General features: G+C 40.4%; 2 protein-coding genes across 7 annotated transcripts in view; one reads left to right on the forward strand and one right to left on the reverse strand.

Moving 5' to 3' along the window:
- Positions 1–1,188, reverse strand: part of NUFIP1 (nuclear FMR1 interacting protein 1) — a 47,876-nt gene extending 46,688 nt beyond the window's left edge. Inside the window, exon 1 of the mRNA XM_522669.8 lies at positions 712–1,188. Within this exon, the coding sequence (XP_522669.1) occupies positions 712–1,123 (412 nt within the window). The 5' untranslated portion in view covers positions 1,124–1,188. The remainder of the gene's footprint in view (positions 1–711) is intronic.
- The window catches only part of GPALPP1 (GPALPP motifs containing 1), a 43,901-nt gene continuing 17,490 nt past the window's right edge, over positions 1,183–27,593 (forward strand). For 2 of the 6 annotated variants that reach the window (XM_063792131.1, XM_016925278.3), the window contains exons 1-6: positions 1,225–1,429; positions 15,993–16,125; positions 17,882–17,983; positions 20,475–20,680; positions 26,620–26,751; positions 27,103–27,267. In XM_063792131.1, the coding sequence (XP_063648201.1) occupies positions 20,642–20,680; positions 26,620–26,751; positions 27,103–27,267 (336 nt within the window). In that variant the 5' untranslated portion in view covers positions 1,225–1,429; positions 15,993–16,125; positions 17,882–17,983; positions 20,475–20,641. Of the gene's footprint in view, positions 1,430–15,992; positions 16,126–16,798; positions 16,921–17,881; positions 17,984–20,474; positions 20,681–26,619; positions 26,752–27,102; positions 27,268–27,593 lie in introns of those variants that run through there. The other 4 variants (XM_509661.6, XM_009440597.4, XM_063792132.1 and 1 more) reach the window with 4 other exon arrangements.

Here is a 27,593-nt window from a genome sequence, read left to right on the forward strand (position 1 = left end):
GTTTGAGGCATGAGAATTGCTTGAACTCGGGAGGCAGTGGTTGCAGTGAGCCTCTCTGCAGAGACTGCATAGGCTGGAGTGAAGTAGATCGCGCTACTCTTCACTCCAGCCTGGGCGACAGAGCGACACTCTGTCTCCAAAAAAAAAAGAAAAAAAGAAAATCCTGCACTACTTACCATTCTTCTTTGTTTTATCTCTCTCCATGCCACTCAACCTTCTAATGCACAATATTTTATTTTGCTTATTGTCTGTCTTCCTACACAAGAGAGATATTAATATTAAGCTCCATAATATTTTTTGTAAGTTCTGCTCACTGCTATATACCCAGATTCTGGTACATAGTCGGAATTCAATAAATAACTGCTAAATGGAATTAACAGTCAACAGGAAAACATTCTAGTCAGACATATTTTGAGAACAAAGGATTTACAATATTATATAAACTTAGTTGATAAAGCAGCCTCGACTTCCTGGGTTCAAGGAATCCTCCTGCCTCAGCCTCCCATGCATCTGCGACCACAGGCATGCCACCATGCCTGGCTAATTTTATTTTTTTTATAGAGACGGGGGTCTCACTTTGCTTTGAGATACTAATGACCAGACTCCAAGAGTGCAGAGGCAAGGCAGAGTAGAGAGAGGAAGCAGAGAAAGGGGAGAGGAAAGAACGGGGGAAAAGGGTAAAGGGGTCGACTCACGTGGAAAAATGCCTACCTGCAGGGTTGAAGGACTTCTGATGCCGAGGAAACCTATCAGAAGACTGTCTCCAATACCACGATGTGGAAGCATGGAAATTCCAAGGCTGGCCGCTGGGTTGAGGCTGAGAATCAAGGGGAGACTGGGCGTCGAAGGGGGGTTGCGCCCCGGGAAGAATCTGGGCGTCGAAGGGGGGCGGAGCCCCGGGGAGAGACTGGGCCTCCATGGGGGGCTGCGACTCAGAGGAAGGCTTTGACCCGGCTGCGGGAAGCGAGGACGTAAGCGGTGGTGGCGGTGGCGGCAGCATTGCCCAGAACATCCAGCTGTCCCGCGGCGGGGCAGTGTCGCTCAGGGGCCCTAACGTGGGAGTCAGCTCGGGAGACGCACGCCACCCGATAGGAGTCGCGAAATCACTAGTCGGCTCAGCCATACCACCAGCGGGTCCGGAGTCTAGCACGCGACTGTGGAGCAAGCATTAGGCGTCACTTCCTTTACCGTGAACTACACGGCTCAGCCAACCACAGGCTTTACGTCATTTCTCGGCGCCGGGAAACCTGCCATTCTTCGCTGCTGATCGCGGGATTCTTTTTGGATAGGGTTGACGTTCGTGGATAGACTCATATCTGTGACCAGTGTCCGCCACCGCGGATGGCAAGAGACCTGATCGGACCGGCCCTGCCGCCCGGCTTCAAGGCCCGCGGAACAGCGGAGGACGAAGAGCGGGACCCGAGCCCTGGTAAGCGGCGGCGTCTCCGCTGCCCACCAGGCCCATCTACCCCCTCCCTGGCCGGGCCCTGCTCGCTGAAGAAAGTCGGAGGCCTAGGAGGGCGGAGGAGTGGGGAGTGGGCGCGGCGTGACCCGAGAGAACTTTTCTCTTCCCAAATAGTAGCAGGGGGGAGGAGGCTGGGGGACCCTCCTAGAAACGAGGTTTGGCGTGGTTTGGCTTCGTGATGACAATACATTCTCATTTAGCCTTAATATGAGCTGCACGCTGCCCTAACTGACTGATACCCACTCAGTCATTTAAGCCGTATAAGAAAAAAACTATTTTCCCATGTTGCAAATGGGTACGCCCAAGCCCATGCCAGTGTCTAGATCATACTGCTAGCAAGTGATGGAGCGCGACTTAGAAGGAAGCGGTTCTCTTAACCTCTGTGCCATATTGCCTTCTGATTACAAGAACCTTGCAGATCCTGTTCTCTCCAGCCCCCGACCTGCCTTCCTAGCCTCTCATTCTGTTATTGCATCTGACAAACACAGCCCAATACTCAATCCAGTCTGAGTTGCTGCGCAATTCCTTAACGCTCTAGGCTTCTGGGCTTCCTCTGGTTGCATTCCTAAACATAACTGACAAACTTCTCCCCATCCTTCAAGGCCCAACTTAAATGTCACACCAATAAAACCTTTCCAGATTCCCCGAAGCATTGTCATGCCTTTCTTTTTGCCCTCGTGTTTTTTCCTAATTACATTGCATATTTAGTACACTGTATTTGAATAATTTGTCGACATAATCTGTCTCCACCATTGCACTATGGTCTTCTACCTGAACACGCAACAGGCACTTGGTATATACGAAACGAATGCTTCTCGGATTCCGGCATGCATACCTATCTGCTTTAATGTTTGTTCACATTTGTAGACTAGCACCGACACCCAGTTGGAGAAGAGTAAAGCTGAAAGAGTAACCCTGCCATTTCTGAATCTAATTTTTCTTCCTGGTCTACCTGGAGGCTATGTTTCTACTACAGGCCCCTTTCCAATATAATTTCTGTCATAACCACTTTAAAAATTATGCCTTCCAGCTGAGCGAGGTGGCACAAGCCTGTAATCTCAGCACTTTGAGAGGCTGAGACGGGGCGGATCACTTGAACTCAGGAGTTCGAGACCAGCCTGGCCAACATGTTGAAACCCCATCTCTACTAAAAATACAAAAATTAGCCGGGCGTGGTGGCGGGCGCCTGTAATCCCAGCTGCTCTGGAGGCTGAGGCAGGAGAATCGCTTGAACCCAGGAGGCGGAGGTTGCAGTGAGCCGAGAGTGCCACTGCGCTCCAGCCTGGGCGACGGAACGAGAGTTTGTCTCAAAAAATAAATAAATAAAAGTAAATGTGAAAAATTATGCTTTCCTTCCTGTAGGAGATAGCTTTAAAAAAATAAAATAAGGCCAGGTGCGGTGGCTCACGCCTGTGAACCCAGCGCTTTGGGAGGCCGAGGCGGGCGGATCACGAGGTCGAGAGATCGAGACCATTCTGGCCAACATGGTGAAACCCTGTCTCTACTAAAAATACGAAAATTAGCCAGGCATGGTGGCACGTACCTGTAGTCCCAGCTACTTGGGAGGCTGAGGCAGGAGAATTGCTTGAACCTGGGAGGCGGAGGTTGCAGTGAGCCGAGATCGCGCCACTGCACTCCAGCCTGGCGACAGAGTGAGACTCCGTCTCAAAAAAAAAAAAAAAAAAAAAAAGAAAGAAAAAGAAAGATTCTTCGTATATATTTGTTGGATGACTTCTCTTCGTCAAGCACAATATCTTACACGTAGTGTGTCATTTTAAACACATAATCTCCCCTGCTATAATTCCATTCCCTTCATAACCGCCTAGATGGCTGAACCTAAAACAGTTGCCAAAAAATCTGCATATATCATTTTTATTTCATCTATCTGGATTTTTAAGAAGTTTGCCAGTACCAATGGCCTTCACATCCACTATATCACACCATAGAAGCTGCACTTGGACCATCTTCCAGTTATTACCTGCATCACCACCCCTCCTACAACCAGAGGGTAACTGCTTCCTTGATTTATAGCATCACAGATTCGTTTTGCGTGTTTTCTCTTTCATAACTGGCTTCCTATCTTGGTACTACATTACTTTGTGAGATTCATTCATGTAGATTAGCATTATTATAGATTGTTGAAGTTCATAATCTGGTCTTTAAACAAACAATTATTATAGGTTGTTTCTTTACATTGCTTTATAGTCATCCATTAGATGAATGTTCTGCAATTTATCCATTTTACGTTGGATGAACATTTGAGTAATTTCCATTTGGAGGCTGTTATAAAATGTGCTGCTATGCATTGTAGTATATGTCTTATGGTAGATACTCCCAGCTTCCAAAGTCACCAAAGTTCTCAGCGTGTATGAGAATTCTAGTTGTTCCACATTCTAATATTTAGTTTTTTTCTTTTAAATCCGGTGGTTTGTAGCAATATCTCATGGTAGTTTTAATTTGTATTTCCCTGGTGACAAATGAAATTGACCACCTTTTCATGTGTTATTTGACCATATGAATACATAGTCTTTTGCTTATTTTTCCATTAAGTTGTCTGTCTTCATATTGATTTATAGAGTTCTTTTTATAGTCTGGATATGAGTCATTTTCCAGATAGGTGTATCAGAAATATCTTCTCTAATTCTGTGGTTTTTTCACTCATGTTGGTATGTTTTGATTAACATAAGTTTTTAATTTTAATATATTCTGACTTTTAATTTTTTTCTTTTATGGTAGAATTTTTTGCATCCTATTTAAGCTATCTTTGCCCACCCCAAGGTTATAAAGCTGTTCTGTGTTTTCTTCTAAAAGCATTATTGTTTCAGCTTTCACATTTATATTTGCAATTCATCTGGAATTGATATTTGTGTGTGGTGTGAGATAGGGATGAAAATTTTTTGCCCCTGTAAGGGTATCCTGGCACCATTTATTGAACAGACCATCCTTTCACCACTATCACCTTCCTTACAAATCAGGCAACCATATATATGCATCTAGTTTTTTTTCTTGTTTATTCTGGTAAAATATACACATCTGTCATATTAACCATTTGTAAGCATATAGTTCAGTGGCACTTAGGTACAGTCACATTGTTGTGCGGTCATCACCACCATCCATCTCTAGAACTATTTTCATCTTGCAAAACTGAAACCTATTCCCATTAAACAATAACTCCCCATTCTCCCCTCTGGCCCAGTCCCTGGTAACTACCATCTACTTTCTTTTTCTGTTAATTGGACTATTTTAGGTACTTCATTTAATGGAATCATGCAGTACTTGTCCTTTGGTTACTGGCTTATTTCACTTAGCATAATTTTTTCAAGCTTTACTTATTGTAGCACGTTAGAATTTCCTTTCTTTTTAAGACTCAACAGTATTCCGTGTATGTATATACTGTATAGACTACATTTTGTTTATTCATCTGTTGCTGGACCCTTGGGTTGCTATGTATGCTATTGTGAATAATGCTGTTATGAACATGGGTGTACAAATAATCTGTTCAAGTCCCTGCTTTCATTTCTTTTGGTCGTATACCCAGAAATGGGATTGCTGGACCATGTGGTAATTCTACAACATTTTGAGAGGCCGGGCACGGTGACTCACACCTGTAATCCCAGCACTTTGGGAGACCGAGGCAGGTGACCTCACCTGAGGTCAAGAGGTCAAGACCAGCCTGGCCAACATGGTGAAACCTCGTCTTTACTAAAAGTACAAAAATTAGCCAGGCGTGGTGGATTACCCAGAGATCTTGTTAAGATGCCAACTCTGATTCAGGTGATCTGGGACCTGTAGTCCCAGCTACTGGGGAGGCTGAGGCATGAGAATCACTTGTACCTGGGAGGTAGAGGTTGCAGTGAGCCGAGATCGCGCCACTGCACTCCAGCCTGGGCGACAGATCGAGACTCCGTCTCAAAAAAAAAAAAAAAAATTTGAGGAACTAGCATACTGTTGTCTACAGCAGCTGCACCATTTTACATTCCCACTAGCACTGTACAAGGGTCTCAGTTTCTCCACATCCTCCCAGTGCTTGTTAATTTCTGTTTGTCTTTTTTTTTTTATAATAGTCATCCTAATGAGTGTGAAGTGGTATCTCATTGCTTTGATTTGCATTTCCTTAACGATTAGTGATGTTGAGCACCTTTTCATATGCTTATTGGCTTGTGCATCTAGGTTTAAGAAACTTGGGTCAGGCATGGTTGTTTACGCTTGTAATCCCAGCACTTTGGGAAGCTGAGGCAGGCATTCTTGAACCCATGAGTTCAAGACCAGCCTGGGCAACATGGCAAAACCCCATCTCTACAAAAAATACAGGTAGTGCATGCCTGTAGTCCCAGCTACTTGGGAGGCTGAGGTGGGAGGATCGCATGAGCCCAGGAGTTGGAGGTTGTAGTAAGCTATGATCATGCCACTGCACTCCAGCCTGGGTGATAAAGTGAGACCCTGTCTCAAAAAAAAAAAAAAAAAAAAAAAAAAGAGAAAGAAAGAAACTTGAATTTAGAGTCTAATTTCTTTAAAAAATGCCCTCTCGTGGCCGGGCACGGTGGCTCACGCCTGTAATCCCAGCACTTTGGGAGGCCGAGGCGGGCGGATCACCTGAGGTCAGGAATTCGAGACCAGCCTCAACGTGGAGAAACCCCGTCTCTACTAAAAAAATACAAAAATTACCCAGGTGTGGTGGTGCATGCCTGTAATCCCAGCTACTCGGGAGGCTGAGGCAGGAGAATTGAATTACCTGGTCTTCTCTGTTCCTGCTGCCTACCATGTCCCATCCTACCTTGAAGTCTTCATACATGTTGTTCCCTCAGTTTGAGTGCTTCCTCCCATCCCTTAGTTTCGTTCGTTTTGCTAGTTTTCAGAGCTCAGTACAAAACTTCATCTTGGGATTCAGGTGTTATGGGCCTCCTCACGTGATAAACATAAAGTCACACAGTTTTCCAAAATACATGGTTTTCTTAATAAAAGTATTCTTGAAATTATTTATTCGTGGTTTTTTGTTGTTGTTGATTTAGGGTCATTGTTCAGAATATCACATTATATATATCGTTAGATAATTAGAAATGTGAGGCATTGGAGAGAGAGCATTTTTTTTTTTTTTTGAGACGGAGTTTCGCTCTTGTTGCCCAGGCTGGAGTGCAATGGCACAATCTCGGCTCACCACAACCTCCGCCTCCTGGGTTCAAGCTATTCTCCTGCCTCAGCCTCCTAAGTAGCTGGGATACAGGCGTGCACCACCACACCTAACTAATTTTGTATTTTTAGTAGAGAGAGGGTTTCTCCATGTTGGTCAGGCTGGTCTTGAACTCCCGACCTCAGGTGATCCTCTCGCCTTGGCCTCTCAAAGTGCTGGGATTACAGGCATGAGCCACCGTACCCAGACACAAGCCCCTATCTTTAAACACACACACAACACACACACACACACACACACCCCTTCTCTTCTTTTGGTTTCTATGATACCATACTCCCCTCATTTTTGTCTTCTCTTTGGGCAGCTCCTCTTCATCTCGAATAGTTTATCCAATTAAACCTTCAGGTGTTAAAGATTCTGAAAGCTGACTCCTAAGCCCTTTTTTTTTTTTAATACTCTATTCTCTCTTTTAAGTGATGATATTCCCACCCATGGGGTGAAGGTTTTTATATAAGAACTTAGATGCTTATCTAACATCTTTGTTTAATGATTCCCAGTGAGAGTTCCTATCAGAATCTTTAAAAAAGGATATGAACTTCTAAAAAAAATCTTTCAATGTTCTAGCCAGTCTCTTCTTTCCTCCCCTGACAGGATTTTAATGTATTCCAAGTTCAGGAGCAAAGACTAAATTACCCCCTAAGTCCCTGGGACTGTCCCAGTTTTAGCACTAAAAATCCCACATCCCAAGAAGCCCTTCAATCCCAAGCAAACCAGCACAATTGGTCACCCTATTTCTGTCTTCTGTAGCAGTGCACCTTAAACTTGAACATGCACATGGATTACCCAGAGATCTTGTTAAGATGCCAACTCTGATTCAGGTGATCTGGGTGAGGCCTGAGATTCTGCATTTCTGACAAGCTCCCAGCTGCTGCTGCTGCTGCTGCTGCTGCTGGTCCTGCTGGTGCCAAGACCACAGTGTTTGTGGTGAGGGATGGGAGCACACGTGGCTTTCTCTATCTGTAGTTATTGTGCTGGATTGTTTGCTGGTTTGCCCCACTAAACCATGAGGAAAGGAACCACGTCCTAAGCCTCTGTAATCCCCAATACTAGCAGGGTACCCAGCACAAAGTGGGTACTCAGTAGATTCCTTTTGGCAGAGTAGAGGACAGTAAAAATTCCTGGTCAGGCGCAGTGGCTCATGCCTATAATCCCAGCACTTTGGGAGGCTAAGGTGGGAGGATCACTTGAGCCCAGGACTTCAAGAACAGCCTAGGCAACATAGTAAGACCTCATCTCTACTAAAAATTTAAAAATTAGCCAGGCATGGTAGCATGCACATGCAGTCTCAACTACTTGGGGGGCTGAGGCAAGAGGATTGCTTGAGCCCAGGAGTTTGAGGTTGCAGTGAGCTGTGATCACACCACTGCACTCCAGCCTGAGTGTTAAAACAAGACCTTGTCGCAAAAAAAAAAAAAAATTCCTTAAGAGGGGCCCAGGATTTATGGGGGTTGGAGAAGCCGGGACCTGCATGAATACAGCTAACCATAATCCTTTGTATGGAGTCTGGAAGAAACCTAATGGCTGGCTGGGAATGGGATTTTTTTTTTTTTTAAAACAGCGTCTCACTGTCATCCTGGCTGGAGTGCAGTGGCATGATCTCAGCTTACTGCAACCTCTGCCTCCTGGTTCAAGTGATTCTCCTGCCTCAGCCTCCTGACTAGCTGAAATTACGGGGATGCACCATCACATCTGGCTAATTTTTGTATTTTTAGTAGAGATGGGGTTTCACCATGTTGGCCAGACTGGTCTGGAACTCCTGGGCTCAAGTGATCCATCTGCCTCAGCCTCCCAAAGTACTGGGATTACAGGTGTGAGCCACTGTGCCCAGCCTCTTTTTTTTTTTTTTTTTTTTTCAGTTTTTAAAAATTGTGACAAAATACACATAACATGAAATGTACCATCTTAACCATCTTTAAATGTACAGTTCAGTGGCATTAAATACATTCAGATGATTGAGCAACTATTACCAACATATCCATATCTCTTTTCATCTTGTAAAACAGAAACTCTGTACTCACTAAGTAATAACTCCTCATTCCCCCCTCCAGCTCCTGACAAGCACCATTCTACTTTCTGTCTCTATGATTTGACTACTTTAAGTACATCATTTGAGTGGAATCATACAGTATTTGTCTTTTTTTTTTTTTTTTTGGACTGGCTTATTTCACTTAGCATAATGTCCTTAAGGTTCATCCATGTGGTAGCAGGTGTCAGGATTACCTTCAAGTGAAGATTCCTGAATCCAGTCTGTTATCTGCCCTGTGTTCCTCACACTCTGCTGTCCCAGAAGGAGATCTGACAAGCATGACCAGAGTAAAGAGGAGTGAGGGAGCACACAGGTCTGAGATGGAACAAGTTAACTTCATTTGAATACTCTGAAAATTGACTGCTGGAAAATGTCCCCCGAAGTCATGTCATTAGAAACCCTGGGGTGCAAATATTTTCTCAAGAGCGATCCACAGACTCCATATGCTGTTCTATGGAAGCTGAGTGGAGCCTTGGCCATTTTGACTCTAACTCCAGTCTCCTATCTGCAGTGACCTTCACCTCCACTAATTTCACCTACATTTTAAGCTGGAGTAGGGAGTCTACCCTACTCCAGCTCCAAAAACTCAAATTCAAATCTCATTCTCAGCAAGAACCCCTTATTCATTCATTGTTCTCACTCAAGTTACTCCCATTTCATTTGCTTTTTATTTTTGTTTTTTAACCTCATTGAGCCTTCCGTCCCTAAGTACTTCTATCCCTAAGTACTTCCATCTGAGAGGAGTGCTTACATCCCTACTCCTGTTAGACTCCATGGTCCATCCATTCATCCACTCTCTTGCTGGTGCTCTCAACTGCTTTATCCCATTGGGTATTCTGCCAAACCCATCTAACAAAAGCCCAGCCCTGGATCAGTCCAAGTGTTTACCCCTTGTGAGCCTACAGCCAGGCTTCCTAATGCTGCTAGAAGAAACCTCACGCCTCCACAAGCTAATGCTGCTAAAAGATGGCCTGTTCCCTAACTGGGTCCATAGGTCTGTCCAGTAATCCTCACAGGCTTCACCTCCCTTCTCTTCCCCAATCTGCAACCTTGGCTTTTTAAAACTTTCCCTTTCTTTCTAAAACTTTTATTTTTCTGTCTACTTCATTGAACAAGTAGATGCCATCATAAGAGAACTTCCTCAATTTTCTGTTACTGTATCTAAAAACTTTCCTAAATCCATGCCAAGCTTTTTGTCTGCCCTTTGGTAACAATAGAAGAGGTATACTGCTTCCTTCTAAAGCTAATCCTTCCATTTTTACTCTGACTCCCTTCCCTGTCCTTAGGGCCGCCTGCCCTTAGCATTTAACCAAAACATTCAAATCTTTCCCATCTTTGAAGAAAATTCTACTTCATATCCTCCTCTAGCTGCATCTTTTTCTTTCTCACTGTCTCTGGGTCTTCTATTTTCTCCTTAACCCATTGCATTTCTGCCCTCACCAGTCCACTGAGACCCTCACCAATTCAAGGCTTCCTTTTCAGTCCTAGTCTTCCTTGACCTCACAGCAACATTTGGCCCCTCTCTATCCTCTCTTGGTTCCAACCATCCTGAACACCTTTCAGTTTTCTAAATGTGATGACTCTTGCTTTCAGGCTTTTGCAGATGCTTTTCTTTCTGCCTGGACTACTCTTCGTCCAGTCCCCACCTTCTTTGCCCAGCTAACTCAGGTCCCACCCCTACATCACTGCTTCTAGGGAACATTCTTTGATGTTAACTACCTACTGCCTGTAAAAGATGGGTTAGGTGCCCCTTCTTTATATTTGCATGACTTAACCATGTCATGGGGTCAGCAAACTTTTCTTGTAAAGGACCAGATAGTAAATACAGTTGACCCTGTAGATCTGCAGGTTCTGAGTCTTCAGGTTCAACCAACTCTAGATTGAAAGTACAATATTCAAGGGAAGTGGAACCAAGGCCATAGCCACAGATTTTGGTAGCTGCAAACAGGGGAGTTGGTCCTGGAACCAATCTCCCGAGAATACCGAGGGACAACTGTACTTTTGACTGTAGGTCAGTAGGCAAAATCAAGATTATTGTAAAAGTATGTGTACAACAAGAAGGAAGCAAACTTCACAAAATTTTATTGTTGCAATCTAAAACATAATACCATATAATTTTTTTGTAATACAGGTCTACTAATGAGAAGAACAGAATTGGTTTTGGGGGAGTAACATTTCATTTCATCGGGGTTCAAGTTAGCATTCCTAGTCATCAGAATCAGTTGTGGATGTTCATCTGTTAATGCTGATCTGTAATGAGATTTTTATGTATTATACTGAGTTCATTTTTTTATATGCATATCACAATTCTGTGTGATATGAAAGGGAAATAAGTGAAATATAAGGAACGCGTAACTCCTGTTCTCATGGAATTTATAATCTATTTGCAAAATTATCATTGCAATAGGAGAGCCTCCTTAATGACGACAAGCATCACTGCTTTAGGAGAGATATGGAATAGTTCATTACATGTTCCCAAAATAATTTTTTGAGATTATTCATAGTTCAGAAGGATATCTATAAAAAAGTGAAGCCAGACATGTCCTTACTTTTATTAGGGGGTCTGTATTGTGGCGTATACTGACTGACACTTTTAATATTCTTCTCTTTTTTCTTGAGACAGAGTCTCGCTCTGTCACCAGACTGGAGTGCAGTGGCATGATCTTGGCTCACAGCAACCTCCGCCTCCCGGGTTCAAGTGATTCTCCTGCCTCAGCCTCCTGAGTAGCTGGGACTACAAGCATGTGCCACCACGCCCAGCTAATTTTGGTATTTTTAGTAGAGATGGGGTTTCACCATGTTGGCCAGGATGGTCTTGATCTCTTGACCTCATGATCCGCCTGCCTTGTCCTCCCAAAGTTCTGGCATTACAGGCATGAGCCACTGCGCCTGGCCCCTTTTTTCTTTTTTATATTGCCATCTCAGTATTCTATCATTTCATGATGAAATAGTTGTTTATTTTGAACAACTCAAATAGAAATTAATGGTACTATGTGCTGAATGTTACTTTTTTATACTATTTTTCTGTGATTATTTTTAAAAGGCCAGGTTTTCTTAGATGAGTTTTATCTTCATCTGCTTATTATCTTTTTAAAAAATGTATATCTCGTTTGTTTCTTTAAAAATCCATGGCAATTTTTTAGTTGTAATAGCACCAGGTGTGGTGGCTCATGCCTGTAATCCCAGTGCTTTGGGAGGCCAAGGCAGGAAGATCACTTGAGGCCAAGCGTTCAAGACCAAGCTGGACAACATAGTGAGACCCTGGTCTCAAAAAAATAAATAAAATAAAATTTAAAAATTATCTGTGCATGGTGGCAAACACCTGTAGTCCTAGCCACGCAGGAGGCCGAGATGGGAGGATCGCTTGAGGCCAGGAGTTCAAGGTTACAGTGAGCCATGATCACTGCTTTCTAACCCAGGCAACAGAGCAAGACTAAATAAATAAATGAGCGAATGAATACATAAATAAAAGGTATGTGTGTACGTTATAATACCAAGAACAGCACATATTTAAACCATATTACACATCTAATTGCTTAAAATATATAAAAGAATAATAAAATTTTTTCTTGATACAAACCTATCCAAAATTGGCCAATAGTATACAATTGATAAATTACATGGATAGCAGTCACATATAAGAAGAGAAAGAAGCGGAAGAGGAAAAAACATATCTTCCCTCTTTAATGTACTTAGAATCAAGAAGATGAAAAGAGCCAATCACTCCTATGGGGTCACACATGAGGTTAGAGGTCACATATAGTCTCTAAATTATAAATAAATTGGGGAACACTTACATACTAAGACATTAAGTCTTCTTTAGTAAACCCTAAACAGCAGTTGGAGATAGGAATCCCATCCATGATGCTTGATGTTTTCCTTTTTGCTGTAATGCAGCATGCCTTAGAGTTATTCTTTTCTAAGGCATGTTATGTACCTGTTCTATAGTAATGCACCAAGAGAGATAGGATAAATTTTTTTGAAATAGGCCAACGATTCCAAAACTAGCCTTAGTTTCTCCCCTGAGCTTTACACTGTAATAATGTTTGGCTATGTCCCCACCCAAATCTCATCTTGAATTATAGTTTCCATAATCCCTACATGTTGTGGGAGGGACCTGGTGGGAGGTAACTGAATCATGGTGGTGGTTACCCTCATGCTGTTCTCGTGATAGTGAGTTCTCATGAGATCTGATAGTTTTATAAGGGGCTTCTCCCCCTTTCTCTCTGCACTTCTCCTTCCTCCTGCCATGTGAAGAAGGATGTGTTTGCTTCCCCTTCCACCATAATTGTACGTTTCCTGAGGCCTCCACAACCATGCTGAACTGTGGCTCAATTAAACCTCTTTCCTTTATAAATTACTCAGTCTCAGGTATTTCTTCATAGCAGCATGAGAACGGACTTACACACCCTATACACCCTAGTATGCCCAAGTACCACTGATAGCACCACCTAAATTTTTAAGGCTGTATGAAACTTAAAATGTGAAAAACAAACTCTCAACTCTCCCCTCCCAGCCTATTTTCTTCCCAGCCTTCTCCATATTAGAGAATACCATTGCCATTCACCTGCCTAGCTAGTCAGGCACAAAACCTAAGACCTATCCTTGGTTCCTTTTTTTTTTCTTCTCACCTCTAACATCCAAACCATTAGCAGTCCTCTTTGCCCTTACATCAGAGTATGTTGCAAATCAAACCTTTTTTTTTTCTTTTTTTTTTTTTAGATGGAGTCTTGCTCTGTCGCACAGGCTGGAGTGCAATGGCGTGATCTTGGCTCACTGCAACCTCCACTGCCAGAATTCAAGCAATTCACCTGCCTCAGCCTCCTGAGTAGCTGGGATTACAGACGCACACCACCATGCCCAGCTAATTTTGTATTTTTAGTAGAGACAGGGTTTCACCATGTTGCCCAGGCTGGTCCTGAACTCCTGACCTCGGGTGATCCGCCCACCTTGGCCTCCCAAAGTGCTGGGATTACAGGCGTGAGCCACCACACCTGGCCCAAACCATTTTTTATCAGCTTTCTAATGCATATCCCCTGTTGCTGATCTCTCTTGTCTATTGTCCACAAGCTGACAGTTTTTTGTTTGTTTGTTTGGTAATTCATATCATGTCTGTCCTGACCCACAACCTCCCAATGACTGCCTGTTGTAATTAAAATCCAAACTCCTGCTGGATGTGGTGGTGCATGCCTGTAGTCCCAGGTACTCAGGAAGCTGAGGCAAGAGGATCGCTTGAGTCCAGGAGTTCTGGGCTATAGTGCACTATGCAATCTGGTATCCACACTAAGTTCAACATCAGTATGGTGACCTCCGGGAGTGAAGGACCACCAGATTGCCCTAAGGAGGGGTGAACCAGCCCAGGTCGGAAACAAAGCATGTGAAAACTCTCGTGCTGATCAGCAGTGGGATCGCACCTGTGAAAAGCCACTGCACTTCAACCTGGACAACACAGTGAGATCTTGCCTCTTAGGGAAAGGGAACAGAAAAGGGAAAGGGAAAGAGAAGTCCAAACTCCTTATTGTAGCCTGTACTAGCATTTATTGAGCACTTGCTATATGCCAAAGACTTTGTTAGGTGTTTTGCATATATTAACTGATATAATCTTCACAACAGTCCTGTGAGGTTGAAACTATTATTAACCTCATTTTACAAAGCAAGAGTGTAATAGGAAGGTTAAGTAACTTATCCAAATCACACAGCTAGTAAGTGGCCAACCTGGAATTCAAAGCACAGAGTCTGACTCCAAAGCAAGAGTCTGGCCCCTTTATACCATCCAACTTGATCTCGTCATTTTGCTTTTCTTTAGCCACACTGGCCTTTTTATTCCTCAAGCACATCAGGCTTGCTCCCTGCATAGGAGTTGTGCACTGGCTGTTGCTCTGTCATCTCATCATTTAAGTCTCCATTCAAATGTCTTTTTCTCAGAGAGATTTTTGCCTTACCACTGTCTTTAAAATTACCCTCCCACATATACAGTGTCACCTTTTTCCTATTTTCATAGTAGCATTTACACTATCTGAATTGATCTTAATTCTTTTAATGTTTGTTTCTCTAGAAGTATTTACTTAATAACTGTTGTTGGACGGATGGTTGCTGACTATTGAGTATTGGCTAGTATAGTGGTTAAGGATATAGGCTTTGAAATCAGACTCCTGGGTTCATGTCACAGCCGCACTATTTAGTTCTATGAAGTTAGGCAAGTCACTTAACAATTCTTGGCCTCAGTTTCTCCATATGTAAAATAGAAATAATATCTCCCTTATAGGATTGTTATCAGAATTAAATAGAATAATGTGTATGTCTCTTAAAACAATTCATAACACCTAAGAACTCAAACCATGTTATTTGTTTTTTATTTATTACACTTAAGTTTTTGTAGTAACAAATATTACTATTACTATAATATTGAATGAATGGCATACCCAGAATACTCTTTGGAAAATCATGTTTCCAGGCCCTCCTCCAGGCCAACTGGGTTAGAATATCTGAGAAAAGGGCCCATGAATCTTTTAAAAATATATAGATTTTAGGGAGTCTGATAAATATCCAACCTTGGGAACTATGATAGTAGGCTTTTAGCATCACTATTTAGGATCAACCTGGACAGTTGTGTCTGTGTGACATCATCAGTGACATCATGACACTGCAGTGACACCATGTAGTAATTTGTAATTTTGCTGAGATGTAAAGTGAGAGCAAGTCATTCTGATAAGTGGACCTAGAGGACCCTTACCACTCTCCCTAACATCCCCATTACAGTGCAGCCTCATTCTCTTCCCTGTATCTCTGTTGGCAAGCAGTAAAACTTAGAGTGACTCTAATTTTATTTCTGCTTGGAAAATCATCTCAAAAAGAAAACTAACCAAGAAATATGGGGATGCCAGGAACGATTTTTTTTTTTAAGTAGTGGTTCTACCGTAAACTGTAAGAAAAAAAAAAATCATGAAGCCATTGGGGGTTTTTTTTGTTTGTTTTTTTGTTTTTTTTGGCAAGTGCGCCAACCAATGCAAAAACTGCACATTATCAAGGAAATTACATGCTATTGCTATATCTATAAGTTCGGGTTATAAGTTCAGATATTAACAAAGCTTTTGTGAATCTCATGAAAGAGATTGTGTAAGACATGATTTCTGCCTTCCTAGAGCTGGAAAGACAAAACCACTGTACACAAACAACAGCAAGTGAGATTAAAGTGAATAATAAATGATAGACAGCCAGTGCTGTTTATTTCAGAAAAGAAAGTGAAAATATCAGCTAGAAGGGTTCATTGAAACAGTAGTGGCTAGTGATGACAAACAACAAGTGTTCTTTAGTTGCAGGACCAGCTCTGCCCCCTAATTATAAAAGCAGTAGTTCAGATTCATCAGACAGCGATGAAGACAGTAGTTCTTTGTACGAAGAAGGAAATCAAGAATCTGAAGAAGATGACAGTGGTCCAACTGCAAGGTCAGTCATTTAATTAAATTAAATGATAGACCAAACTTCAGAGCTAGTATAAGTTGGCTGGAACAGATAGCTAGTAAGGGGATATCATATTTCCATTTATACAGCACAGGGAGAAATCATTTTGTGTGGCATTTCATCCTGAATTATACCTTTTACAAAGAAATTTATTCTAGTAGTTTGCAGCTATACAGATATCTAGAATTTCAATATATATGTATATTTTTTCCTGAGACAGGGGCTCACTCTGGCGCACATGCTGGAGTGATGTGGCACGATCTTGGCTCACTGCAGCCTCTGCCTCCCAAGCTCAAGCGATCCTCCCACCTCAGTCTTCTGAGAAGCTGGAACCACAGGCGCCCGCAAATTTTTGTATTTTTTGTAGATTTTTTGGTATTTTTTGTAGAGATGGGGTTTCATCATGTTGCCCAGGCTGGTCTCAAACTCCTGGACTCAAGTGATCTGCCCGCCTCAGCCTCAGAAAGTGCTGGGATTACAAGCATGAGCCACCACACCAGCCAATAAAATTCTTACATAAATGATTTTTCTTAAGATGTCATTGAAGTGCCAAAATAGGCTACGTAAACCATAGAATTTCTTATTAAAATTATATATGCAGCGTATGTTTTCTTTAAATAAACTAATGGTTTTCTTTTTTTTTTTTTTTTTTTTTGAGATGAAGTCTCACTCTGTAGCCCAGACTGGAATCCGGTGGCACGATCTCAGCTCACTGTAGCCTCTGCCTCCTAAGTTCAAGTGGTTCTCCTGTCTCAGTCTCCCAAGTAGCTGGAACTACAGGTGTGTGCCACCATACCTGGCTAATTTTTGGATTTTTTAGTAGAGACAGGGTTTCACCATGTTGGCCAGGCTGGTCTTGAACTCCTGACCCCAAGTGATCTGCCCACCTCGGCCTTTTAAGGTGCTGGGATTACAGGCATGAGCCACTGTGCCCAGCTGAATGATTTTCCTCTAATCTGGCCTTACCCACTATGAGTCTATGTAAATGAGAAGTCAAATCTTTGTTTATTATTGAGTAACAAGCTTTTTTGATTCATTTTAAATATTATCAGGTGGAAATAGCAACTTAAAACCCTTCCTTAGATGAGAATAAAAGTCACAGTCATACACTTTTTACTGAGAAACATCTGACCAATAGACTTTGAAACTGCATTGAGGGGAATCTTTAATACCACAGAAAATATAGAATAGTGATATATTACTGCTGTAAAGAAATAACCAATCTGTATTTTAGGCCAAAAATAAATTCCAGGAAAAGACTAGTTACGAACTATTGTCGTAGGCCAGGTGCAGTGGCTCACGCCTGTAATCCCAGCACTTTGGAAGGCCAAGGTGGGGAGATCACTTGAGGTCAGGAGTTCGAGACCAGCCTGGCCAACATGGTGAAACCCCGTCTCTACTAAAAAATACAAAAATTAGCTGGGCGTGGTGGCGCTTGCCTGTAATCCCAGCTACTTGGGAGGCTGAGGCAGGAGAATTGCTTGAACCTAGGAGTGGGAGGTTCCAGTGAGCCAACATCACGCCACTGCACTCCAGCCTGGGCAACAAGGCAAGACTTCCTCTCAAAAAATAAAAAAAAAAAAAAGAACTATCGTAGTATCCAGTTTTTATTTGGCAGGATTAATTTATTGTTGCAGTGTTTATACAACTAGATTTAATGCTTTTTTTAAAAAAATTAAAATGTGCTTTTGTGAAAAAAATTTTGACATATATGCATAAAGTTATACTACTATGTTTTCAGAAAACAGAGGAAAAATCAGGATGATGACGATGATGACGATGATGGGTTTTTTGGACCAGCCCTTCCTCCTGGATTTAAAAAGCAGGATGATTCTCCTCCAAGGTGATAATGTGTAATATTTTAGGCCAGTCTTTCTTTAAATATTTTAACTAATGAATCTTTAATGAATTAAAGAATTGTCTGAAATTATGTTTTAACTGAAATATTTATATAACATTTTGAAATGGGTCATTCACCAGGAAAAGAAGTTGTTTCCTACAATAAAAATAATTATTTACATGTTTATGACACTTTCATAGTTTACAAAAAACTTCCACATCTGTTATTTGATATTCACAAAAGTGTTTTGTGGTAAACGAGGTGGATCACCCCTCTCCCCACTTTATAAACAGATAAGGTCACACACATAGTAGCAGACCTGGAGCTAGAATCTTGATGTTCTGACTTTTAATTCAGTTGTTTTCTTAATTATTTATCAATAGAAGAAACACATCCCCATGTGCCATGTTAGACAATTGGACTAACTTCTCTGAATCTTAAATTTGTTATCTGTAAGCTAGGATAACAGCATGTACTTTACAGAATTGTGATGATTGAGGTTTCATAGTTACATACCTTGACTTTGTGTGTGGGTGTTTAATTTATATGGAGCCTGGCACAGAGTAAGTATATAGTAAATATTTATTCCTGTCTTCTTCCCAGAATTGTAAAATTTTTAAATGCCAAATATAAGATCGCACATCAAATTGTTTATAATTCATAATACTGTATACCAATATGCAAGAACAAGCAGAAAAGGCTTTTTATTTTATATTCAAAGTTTATAATCACATTTGGCAGCTCCTAACTTCCATTAACTTTAGTTGTTTTAGATATACAGGGATAGGCAATCTACAGTCCCCAAACTAAAAATGATTTTTGCATTTTTGAGAGTAGCTGAAAAAACAAAGACAGATATGCCACAGAGACCCACATGTGGCTCTCAAAGCCTAAGAGTTACTATCTAGCCCTTTATAGAAAGTTTGCTGACCCCTAGGATGTAACATTCCTTTTAAGAAAACGTATTACTTAAATGTATACCAATTTTTTTCTTAAGAATATTATTTTGGCAATAATAAAATGTATGTGTAAAATAAACAGCTGGCATTATATATTGGAGTTAGAAACCTTTTATAGTATCATAACATGCCATGGTTTTATTCCTTTACTATGTTTTATGATTTTATATGCCAGTAATTTTATCACCACCAATCCCCTGAGGCCAGAAAGTTAAGCTATAATTGCATTTGTAGATTGCTAAAAATTGTACTCAGAAAAAACCTATGCTGTACTCATAGCTTATAAATGATACCTAATTTTATCTTTTTAACACTGCCAAACTTCCCTGTCTTTCATAAGCAAATTGTTCTGCTCAAAGAAGTTTCATGAATCAAGACAAGAGATTATTAAATGGTCAGGATGGGAACCCAGACTTTCTGACTGTCAGTACTGTTATTTCTCCTGCCAGGATGCCTGTCTGTGGGGTTCTGATAGAACATGGTGCAACCTGGAAATTTTAGCTTAGGACTTCAGTGCCATCTGGGTTGGTAACACTGGCACAGTGACAACGATGGAAAAAACATTTGTACAAAAGCAAGGATGAAGAATCTTAAAAGTGTGAAAGAGAGCATTTTTTTATTTTTTATTTTTATCTTTTTAATTTTTTCCTTCATAAAGTAAGGCTGTCTCCTTTTAAGACCCAGTGTTAAGGCAAGTCTCTCTTTTGAAGTGATGACAGTTGCCTCATTATTTGGCAGTAGGGCGGCTGGAAAGAAAATGCACTTTGACATCAAGTAGACCAGGGTTTAAACTCTAGCTCAGCCACTTACTAATTGTGTTAATCTTGGACATGATTTTGCTCATCTTAAAAGTGGAGTGACTTACACTGACCAGGATTGTTTTAAGGAAACAGATGCACTGCTTGAAATATGGTTAGCACGGTACCCTTTTCCCTTTCTGTGGGTCTTAATGAACTAGCTGCATTCTTCTACAGTTCCACATCATTACTGAGGACAATGTATAGATTTTTAATACTGCCATGTTATATAGACCGCAGATTGCTGGCATTGTCTGCACATGCTATATATGTCCTTAGAAGAACTCAATTTCTACTTTGATAGTTCTGACCATAATTATAATGCCCCTAAGGTATCTTTCACGGGATAATGAATCTCAAAACTGAAGGAAAGCCAAGGCACAAAATAAAAAAAGACCATCACAGATTTTAGTACATCAATTTTTTTAAAACATTGCCATTTTTATTTAATATAGTTCTTTTTAGGAAGTGTGCATATGCCAGTGTCACAAAGATTGAGAATTATTGGCTTAGTCTCTAATTATTGACTAACAAGTAGAAAAGTCAAATGTGAAAATTAGGTTTTTAAAAGACATCTAGCAGAAAGATACTAGGTAATACTAGTAAAAATAAAGTGTTAAATAAAATTCTTATTTTCAACATTTGTCATTATTTGGCTTTATTATTTTTGTGAACTTTTATTCTGAAAACTGCTTTTTAAAGTCGGGGAGAATGATAAAAGTACATTTTATTTTTCAGGCCCATAATAGGTCCTGCATTGCCACCTGGTTTCATTAAATCTACACAGAAAAGTGACAAGGGCAGAGATGATCCAGGACAACAGGTATCATCATCCCATTTCAACTCTAAGGTTTGGAAAGTTTTCATTGAAAGAATAAGATGTATTGTAACAAACTCCCAACTTTATGCATGCAGTTACTACAACCACTGGACTCAACTGTAATGTAAGACTCAGTTATATTCAGATTAATTTAAGATTGTAACATAAGTAGATGAAATAAAAAGCTGTTCACAAACCTGAGATTCTGTTAGGAAAATAACAGGATTGACGGGGTGTTACCTATTCATACTTCTTATCTTTGAAGGGGGACTTTAAGGTGTTAGAAGGATGGAACATGAAGAAAAGTTTAAGGAATGATTGTGATTTGGCCTTTAGGAGAGAAGGTTGAAGAGCTTTTTAACAATGGTCTTTACCTTGAAATTTACTTTCTCCTAACTAAGCTCTAGTACCTGTGTATAAAAAAATGCACTGGTGGATAAGTGATTTTAGGAAAAGATAGACCAAATGACTTTGGAGTAAAGTATAAAGGCTGTTTTTCTCCTTAACAAGAGTTGAGATTTGTAGAGTACTTTATAATTTGTAATGCATTTTCCCTGTATGTGGACCTTATTTTATCTTCTCCACGGTTTCATGAAATAGATATTATCTGCACCTTACAAATGCTAAAGACCAAAAAAATTGGGTACCTTACCCAAGATTACACAATTTTTACTGATCAAAGCCATGGCACAAACCCAGTTCTTATGACTTTAAATCACTTGTTCAATCTGTTATACTGCAGTGCCTTCCTATGTATGAATTCATATATTCCAGAGACTCCTGTTTATCTCCACTAAGAATTCAACAGTTACACTGAGGTTGTTACTCAAAGGATGTATAATGCAGTGGTTAAAATTATGAATTTCAGAGTCATTTACTTATTCTTTCAACAAATGCTCATAGAACACCCACAGTGTGGCAGGCACATAGTCACAGAAATGAATCTGTCAACAAATTATTTTGTTCCTATCTTCATAAGACATCCAGGACTCAGCCACTTCTGCTCCCACCCTGGTCCAAATAACCATCAAATTTCACCCCTTTTATTGATTTTCATGCTTTATGTAGCCCTTTCTCCTCTATTACCCCTTCTCAACACAACAGCTGAAGGGGTCCAGATGAAACAAAGGCAGATCAAAGTCAGATCATGTCACTAACACTCAAAACCACCAAATTACTCCTCCTCTCCCTAAGTCAAAACCAAAGTCCTTTTAGGGCCCTATACAGTCTGGCCTCCATTAGCACTCTGATTTTATCTTTTGCTTTGATGTGACCACACTGGGCTCCTTGCTGTTCCTCCTCAAATACAGCAGGCCACTTCCTACTCCTGAGCCTTTATGCCTGCTGTCCAAGCCTATGCAAAATGGTCTTCTCCTACATATCTATGTGGCTGGCCTCCTAGACCTTCAGTTTTTTGCTGGAATATTATCTTTCCAATACAGTCATCTCTGGCCTCCAAATTAAAATATGCTAACCTCCTCTTCCCTTCTTAATTTTCCCCATAGTATTTATTACCACCGAAGATACTATTAATTTTACTGCTTCTTTTCGTTTATTGTTGACCTCTTTCCGCTAGAATGTGGCTCCATAATAACAGAGATTTTTTTTATCTTATCACCAGTGCCTTATACATAGTAGATATTCAGAAGTATTTGTCGAATGAATGAATGAATCAAACACAGTGCCTGCCCTCATCACACTTACAAGGTAGTGGGGAATACATACATCAGTTTCTAACATTGTCAATTATTCAAAAGATGAGACAAAATATAAATGGAACCATGATGGGGGAATGTAATCTGAAAATGAGAAAAAGTCTTTTTCAGCCAGGTGCAGTGGTTCATGCCTGTAATCCCACACTTTGGGAGGCCAAGGCGGGTGGATTGCTTGAGCTCAGGAGTTCAAGACCACCCAGGGCAACATAGCAAAACCGCATCTCTACCAAAAATACAAAAAAAAAAGCTAGGCACGGTGGCACATGCCTGTGGTGCCAGCTACCTGGGAGCTGAGGTGGAGGATGGCTTGAGCCCAGGAGGTGGAGGTTGCAGTGAGCTGAGATCATGCCACTGCACTCCAGCCTGGGTGACAGAGCGAGACCTTGTCTCAAAAAGAAAAAAGAAAAAAAAAGAAAAGGTCTTCTTATCTGAGTGAATGTCTACTAACCTGAAGTTTGATGAATTGGAGCTAGTTCAGCAAAGAAGGCAAGGAACATTGTTCCAGAGAGAGCAGATGGTTTATTTGAAGGCAAAAGAGAGTGTGGAGAGGATGAAAGTTAGGGTTAAAGAAGTTCAATATGGTTAGAATGGAGAATGCAGAGAGAATGGTGAGAGAGAAGGTGAGGAAAGTAGGTAAGAGCTGTTCAAAGCTTTGCGTTGAGCCTAGCTTGGATACGCTTAGCTTCATGATCAGTAACATGCAGGTCATTACACTTACTTCATAGGGTTGTTATAAGGATTAAATCAGAATAGTAGTTGTATTAGTCCATTTTCACACTGCTAATAAAGACATACCCAAGATTGCGTAATTTATAAGGAAAGAGGTTTAATTGACTCACAGTTTAGCATGGCTGGGGAGGCCTCAGGAAACCTACAATCACGGTGGAAGGGGAAGCAAACACGTCCATCTTCACATGGCAGCACCAAGGAGAAGAATGAGTGCCCAGCGAAGGGGGAAGCCCCTGATGAAACCATCAGATCTTGTGAGAACAAACTCACTATCACAAGAACAGGATGGGGGAAACCACCCCATTATTGAATTATCTCCACCTGGTCCCTCCGACACGTGGGGATTATGGGAACTGCAATCCAAGATGAGATTTGGGTAGGGACACAGCCAAACCATATCAGCAAGTATTCAACTTCAAATAGCTCTCATTATTACCATTGTTCTTATTGCCTCCACTATGGATGCCATGAGTGTAACTGAAGAATTTAGGCTAAGTACGAGGACTCCTTTCTAACAAGGGCGTTGAAGAAAAAATTACCAGAGGAAGGACTTCCAGCCATATGGAAGACTGAGATGACATCGTCAGGCTAGGCTTTCCCTGCCATGAACACAAAGGAGTGCTAGGGGAAGAAATAAAATAACAACCAGTTTAAAACACAGCAAAGCTCAAAAGGAAGAAAGGAAAATCCACACATACTAACAACATTGAGGGAATTCAAAGCCAGACACAGGTTTACACAGCAGGGGACTACAGTCGTTTTAGAGAACCCAGTCATAAACCCTAGAGAATCTGGGAACAGGAGCCCTGGCTTCTGGCTCACTCAGCCAGAGGAGATTGAATTGAGCACCATGCATAAAACCTGCAGCCTCAAAGTTCTGCTCTGTCTGTAAAAGGAGGACAAGGGGACTAGAGGACCAGAGAAATGTAACCCACTGTCCCTAGGAAGGTGGCAAGGAAATTTGCTTCTGCCTAGAGCCTTGTCATTCTATCTGTAACCTACTTTCAAATGGTTCTGAAAAAAAGTGTGTGTCTGTCTATCTCGTGGGGAAAGGGACAGAAAACAAACCAAAAAAAATGAATGTGTTAAAATGTAATGTGCCACTCAGTTGGTAAATCTGAGTGATGACATATTGGTGTTTATTGCACTCAGCACTTTTATATAGGTTCAAAATTTTTCAAAATAAAAAATTGGGGAAAAAAATTTTCAAAGGAGTAGCACAATTCAGCATTATTCACACTTGGAATTTTGTCCTAACCTACCTAGTTAGCAAATGAGTAGCTTACATCATTTCCTTGGTGGTACACATTCTACATTCCCTGGCTTCTTTTGGTAGAAGGCGAGGGTCAGGCTGGGACAGAGATTACTGTAGGTCCATATGTGAGGTGTTCTTGCTCTGATTGTTTGCCTTATAATTTCCCTTTAATTGAACCTTTTTCAAAAGACCTTTCTTTTTCAGTTTTGAGATTTTCGTTTCTCAAAGATGGGCTTTTCTTTGCCTCATTCCTGGCATATACCCCCAAATTAAGACATACACAATAATATTAATGGTTGACATTTCTTGAGCACTTACCACAAGCCAGACACTGCAACAGCAGCATAAACTTAACTTAATCCAAACAACAATCCAGGGAGGTAGTGTATCAGCTGAATGCCTTCAGCTACAAATAACAGAAAATCCAACTCAAAATGGAACTTTATCTTAACCTACTTAGTTAGCAAATGGGTTAATTTACTTGGTGATGTATGTTCTGTATTCTCAAAATAAGGAAAATATGTTTCATACATAATAAGAGGTCAAGAGGTAAGATCATCCCAGGCTTGATTAATTCCTTTGCCTCGTGATATCATCAAAGGCTCCAGTTTTTCTACCTTCCTGCTCTATAAGAGAATTAACAGTATGTTAATTCTGCCTTCATCATACCAAGCAGCCTGCCAAAGTTCTAAGACTTAGGCTGACTGCCTTCATCATACCAAGAAGCCTGCCAAAGTTCTAAGACTTATAAGCAGCTGGCAGTGTCCAGACACAGAAGAGGAATGGTCCTTTCCCTGTGCCTCTTTTGTAGAGAAAGGAAAATCTCTACCAGTTTCCTACAGACCTTTTGTGTTTATTTCACAAAAATTGTGTCATGTCCATGCCTAAACCAGTCAGCTGAGCAAGAAGAATAAGACCAAAGTGACTACTTTGTAATATTTTGTACATACAATAGTTACTACTTTTTTTTAGTGACTAGACTAGAATTACCAATATTTTTCCCCAGGTGTTAGAGAAGGCCCCAGTTCCCTAACAAGGGTGTGGCTTTAAAGAGGATAAAGAAAATGCAGGCTTCTCTTGGCAATAGAGTAGTTATTGGTAGAAGCTGTTATAATTTCCATGCCAAAGACAGGAAAATCAGGGCTTAGAAAGGTTAAATAACATGCCTGAAGTCACAGGGCTAGTACAATGGCAAATGAGGCCTTCAACAAAGTCAGCCCAAAGTATAAACCGGTAAGGTACCTAATTTCTATTGTAATTCTGGATAAAATGTGCACCATTTTTTTTATTAAAAGAAATAGCTCATCCAGGACACCAAAATAATTTAATACCCATAGATAGGAATTGGGCATATTATTCTGTTTCTGATTTTCAGTTTAGTGTGTTTGGCCTAATTTTCTGTTTGCTTCTCCATCCCTGCTTTTGTTTGCCCCTGAACGTAAGTGATACTTATTTCTTAAAATTGCAGGCATCATCCTACCAGGACATGCTGAAATTCTACCTTTATTAAACCATCTCTTATTAAGATGGAAGTGAGACGATCATTAGCTTATTCCACTAATACTGTATTGGTACCATGACTCTTAGAGTTTGTGTTTTGTTTTGTTTTCATGTCTCATAGTTTTAAATTTTCATTATAGCTTTTGCATCTGAACATTTTGCATCACCAAATATTTATATCTGTAGGGGGTTATAAATATGTTTAACATAATGTCTGTAACATCAGAAAGCTTACTATTGTAGATATAAGCTAGAAACACTTAATGCTAAATCACTAACAGTTGAGATAAAATAATAGACAGGCCGCTGTTGTATACATGGAAAAAATATACTGGCCTTGATCTTGGAATGTTTGATTCTTGGATAATAGTTTTATTACACTCTAAGCCTAAGTTTCCTCCAAAAAAAAAAGAAACCAGAAATAATGCCATTTTACAGTTTTGTTACAAGGATCAAATGAGGTATATGACAAAATCCATAGTTATTAAGAGTATGTTTGTGTGTGTGTGTGTATTAGAGTAAGCCACAAGACAGTATATAATTGTCTAATTATTGTACTATGCTGAAAAGAGCTCTAAGTCTACATCTATGTCCTTCAGGAAGAGAGTGAGGTCTGTCATGGACACAGGAAGAGAGGTGGGAGGTGGGAGAGAGTCTGCATGCCATGGATTTGTCATCTCTGTGCTAGGCACTTGAGGAAGGTGAGGAAAAAGTCCTCATGGTTCAGTGATGAGCCAGCAATACATTGTTTACTTTTTTATTTTTTATGGATAATAAGTTTCAGTTAAATGCAGGTAATTTAGAATTATTTTTTATAACCTGTAGCTCTGCTCTTGGTTTAAAGGTAATGTCTTGTTTTAAAAGGAAACAGACAGCAGTGAAGATGAGGATATTATTGGACCAATGCCTGCAAAAGGACCAGTTAACTATAATGTAACGACAGAGTTTGAAAAAAGGGCCCAGAGAATGAAAGAAAAACTGACCAAAGGAGATGATGTAAGTTTTAAAAACACTTTAAGAAATACACTAAATAGATTAAAAATCTAAATTTTAGAAATAAACACTAAACTATATAACTTTTAATATATTTGGTTTTTTTATGCATAACATTTTTTTTAATTTAGGAGTTAGAACCCAGAAACTCTAAAAGAAAAATAACAAATTGGATGAACGTCTTTGTAACGTATATGACAAATATATGTGACAAAAACATCTATCCTTTATATTAGAGTTTGTTAAGTAACTTTAAAACTTCAATTGCATGACACAGTTGCTTGTCCATATATATGTACTCATCTTATACACGATATGTACTTTCTATGCTGTGTTATTTTTTTTCTCTTAAAGGATTCATCTAAACCCATTGTAAGAGAGTCATGGATGACTGAACTTCCTCCAGAAATGAAAGACTTTGGTCTTGGGCCAAGGACTTTTAAGAGAAGAGCTGATGACACATCTGGAGATCGATCAATCTGGACAGATACTCCAGCTGATAGGGAAAGGAAAGCTAAGGTGAGAGGTTTTGTTTGTTTGTTCATGTATTTCTGTTCATGTTGGCTGTATTTTGAAAAGATATAATGCAAAATTATTTAAGGGTACTATTTTTTAAAATTATGATTCCAAAAGGATAATGCAGATTTTCCTCTGGAGGAAGAGTATGAGGAAGGAAAGTGACACCAATTGCTTGCTGTTTACTTACTATTTCCCAATAAACGGTCTCATTTAAACCTCAAGAAAACTCTGAGACATAGGTATAATGACCTTATTTTATAGATGGAGAAACTATCCTCTATGAGGTCAACGTTTATAGGGTCACAAAGCTAGTAAGTGATGAAAAA

This window comes from Pan troglodytes, chromosome 14 (genome assembly GCF_028858775.2).
Source record: "Pan troglodytes isolate AG18354 chromosome 14, NHGRI_mPanTro3-v2.0_pri, whole genome shotgun sequence".
In the NCBI taxonomy this organism is placed as follows: Eukaryota; Metazoa; Chordata; class Mammalia; order Primates; family Hominidae; genus Pan; species Pan troglodytes.